Source organism: Arvicanthis niloticus, chromosome X (assembly GCF_011762505.2).
Source record: "Arvicanthis niloticus isolate mArvNil1 chromosome X, mArvNil1.pat.X, whole genome shotgun sequence".
NCBI classification, from domain to species: Eukaryota; Metazoa; Chordata; class Mammalia; order Rodentia; family Muridae; genus Arvicanthis; species Arvicanthis niloticus.
The window spans coordinates 14693562-14696448 of NC_047679.1; the positions used below are offsets into that span (position 1 = coordinate 14693562).

At 40.2% G+C, this 2887-nt stretch overlaps 1 protein-coding gene across 1 annotated transcript in view; it reads right to left on the reverse strand.

Annotated features, from left to right (window-relative positions):
* Positions 1 to 996: 996 nt before the first annotated feature.
* The window catches only part of Foxr2 (forkhead box R2), a 2998-nt gene continuing 1107 nt past the window's right edge, over positions 997 to 2887 (reverse strand). Inside the window, exon 1 of the mRNA XM_034486316.2 lies at positions 997 to 2887. This exon is cut by the window's right edge and continues 1107 nt beyond it. Coding sequence (XP_034342207.1) covers positions 2798 to 2887 — 90 coding nt within the window. The 3' untranslated portion in view covers positions 997 to 2797.

Sequence of the window (2887 nt, forward strand, 5' to 3'; positions counted from 1 at the left end):
GTGAGGAGGGATGGGGAAAGTCTCATGGGCACCTGCATTTAGTCTTGGCAATTGAACAGGTATACATGCAGCTGCCATGCCCCTGGACAAACCTTATCTCCTAGTTCTGGAAGGTGCCATCCCTGCTATGTTTCATCACACATACACTGCAGTGCATGGCACAAAGTGGGCTTGGTTCACAGTCACTCTTACTAAGCCAAATTCGTTAAAGCACTTGCTGATACAGGCAGGGCCAAGCCCAGAGTTCAAATCCCCAGAAACTTACCTAAATGCAAGATGGGTGTAGCAGCCTGCCTATAATTCCAGCCTCAGAAGCTGGAGAAAAGGAATTCCCAGAGAAAGCTGACAGGCAAGGCTAGCCCAATTTGTGATCTCTGGATTTGACTAAGAGACTACAGGTCAGTGTATAAGGTGAGGGAGTGATTGAGGATGATTTCAAATATCAACCTCAGTCTTCCATATGCATGTGCACATGTGCTCGCACACATGAGAGCCCGCCCTTCCTCCCTACCCCCCACACAAGTGGTTCTTAAATTGAGACAAAGGAAAACTACAGATTACATTTGTTTAGGACATAATCCTATGGGAACCCTGTATCTTTTTTCCATTCTTTTTAACTTCAAAAGGCTTGGATTAGTAACACAAACACAGTGATCCCTGAATCACCAGTGAAGTGCTGTGACTTACTGCTTCCTTTATGGGACTAGAGCAGGAGGAAGGAACAGAACAGCTCCAGAGATGAAAAGCCCAAAACTGTCAGGTTACACACACACACAGCATGGCTGTGTTCGGAAAATGAAGGTTTCCCTTGTTAAGAAATATACAGAGTGTATATGAAGAATGCCCATTTGTGAAAATTACAGAATGGATATGTTAGGAATCAAGTTTATACTTTAAAAAAATAGTCTTCTGAGTTTTAGAATTAATTTTTTGAAAACCAAGAAATAAACATCAACTCTATTAGGTAGAAAATTTTATTAATTCCAGACTGGTTTGTCAACATTTTCAAAGTAACTATGATACAGAAGTGACATTTACAATTACTTTTGGAAAAGATTTTCCTGGATTATGCAACCTTCGCAAATAAATCTAAACAGTTTTGTTTCTGCTATAGCAAGCCATTAAAAAGTAAGCTCTCTCTTGTTGTAATCATATCAAATTAGCTGCTTTTGTATGGTCTAGGTATTATAGTCTCATTGGATGCTTGGCAACTAAACACATACTTAAAAGCTATTTTCTAAGTGTTGGAATACATTTAAAAATGTATTAAGACAAAAGGCAAAAACTATGTTTACATTTCATGAACTTAGTGCCTACAAAAAATACATTTTAAAATTAGAAAGCCAAAGGTTGAAACATCTGTTATGTTGGTATTTTGTTTGTGATTTTTAGCAATGCACAAAGTATGTCTCTTAGTTAACATGTAAGCACAACTTAAAAGCAGTTTGGTTACCTCTCTTACAGTGGCTCCTGCTCCTAGTGTAGCTGTCTTCCCAGAATGCATCAAGCACCTGGTTAATGCTATTCACACTGTTCCCCTTATAGTGTTGTTTCTTCTCAGTTTATGTGCTCAGCAAATTCCTATTTGTTCTTCAAATCTAGCTCAAAAGGCACTTCATTTTTAATGCTTTCCTATTTCCAGGAAGGATGTCTCTCCATTTCCATGGCAACTTCACACCTCTGTTTTATCACACATAAATATCCTGATGCCTCACAAATATATGCTTGCTTTCTATCTTCTATCACCTAAAGATGGACCTCACAGTTCCTCAAATAACGTTTGGTGAAAAACACAAATGAGCACCAATGCATTGTCATCAAAAAGCTTAGGGTTAATACACAATCAATTTAAAGACTTTCAATATTCAAACACATAACAGCTGCCTGCATTTGTCACTGCTGGAACTGAATAGCAATAGAACAAAGTTGTTAAGTCTAAGACTAGAGAGAAGAGTGAGGCCCTGATGGATACAATGGGTCACTTCAAAAGAAGATGCAAATGATGAATGGTAGAGGGAGATATTTGAGTCTCCATACTTCAAACACCAAGCCTAGTTCATTTTATACACATATTCCTTCACATGGCAGCAGAGGTTGTCCATATCCTGGGTTTATTTTGTATTCATCCTTTATATTTCACAATTTGCTCCAAAAGATGTAACATACTTTTCTAGCCTTAGATTGCTTGCCATGGTTCCTAAGACGTTCTACCTTTGCTCAAAGTGTAGAACAGTTACAGCTGTTGTATAACTTTCCATCATTCTACATCTGGATTTAATCTCTGCCTCCCCTGTAGTCACCTCTGACTACTTAACAGTGGCTAAAGACAGGCTTGGCGCCAACCAAACAGAGTAAGATTACAGATGAGTAAAAGTTAGTTCAGCACGGTAAGCAGGGCAGTGTTCCAGAAAGTGAAAGTTGTCTTTCAAAAATGAAAGAGGCTGGGGAGATGGCTCAGCAGTTAAAGTGCCTGCCATGCAAGCAAGAGGACCTGCATTCAGATCCCCAGAACCAAACTAGGTGGGCATGAGGACCTGCCTACAATCTCAGCCTTGGAATGCATGCACAGACTGGGGATCCTAGGAGCAAGCTGGTTAGTGAGACTTACAGTATCTATGAGCTCTGGATTTCACTGAAAGACCGTGCCTCAAAGAATGAGGTGGAAGAGCAATGGAGGGAAAAATCTTAATGTCAACCTTGGGCCTCCACACACATGTGCACATGTATGCCCACACACATACAAGCATGCATACACACACTTACACACACCACACACGCATAAGAAAAGAAGAAAACATTAAAGATGAAAGAGGAGGTCTATCAGCTCTGGTTGGCGCATGCTCTGTTTGATGCTCTCCCTTCGAGCATAGGCCAAGACACGGGTGTC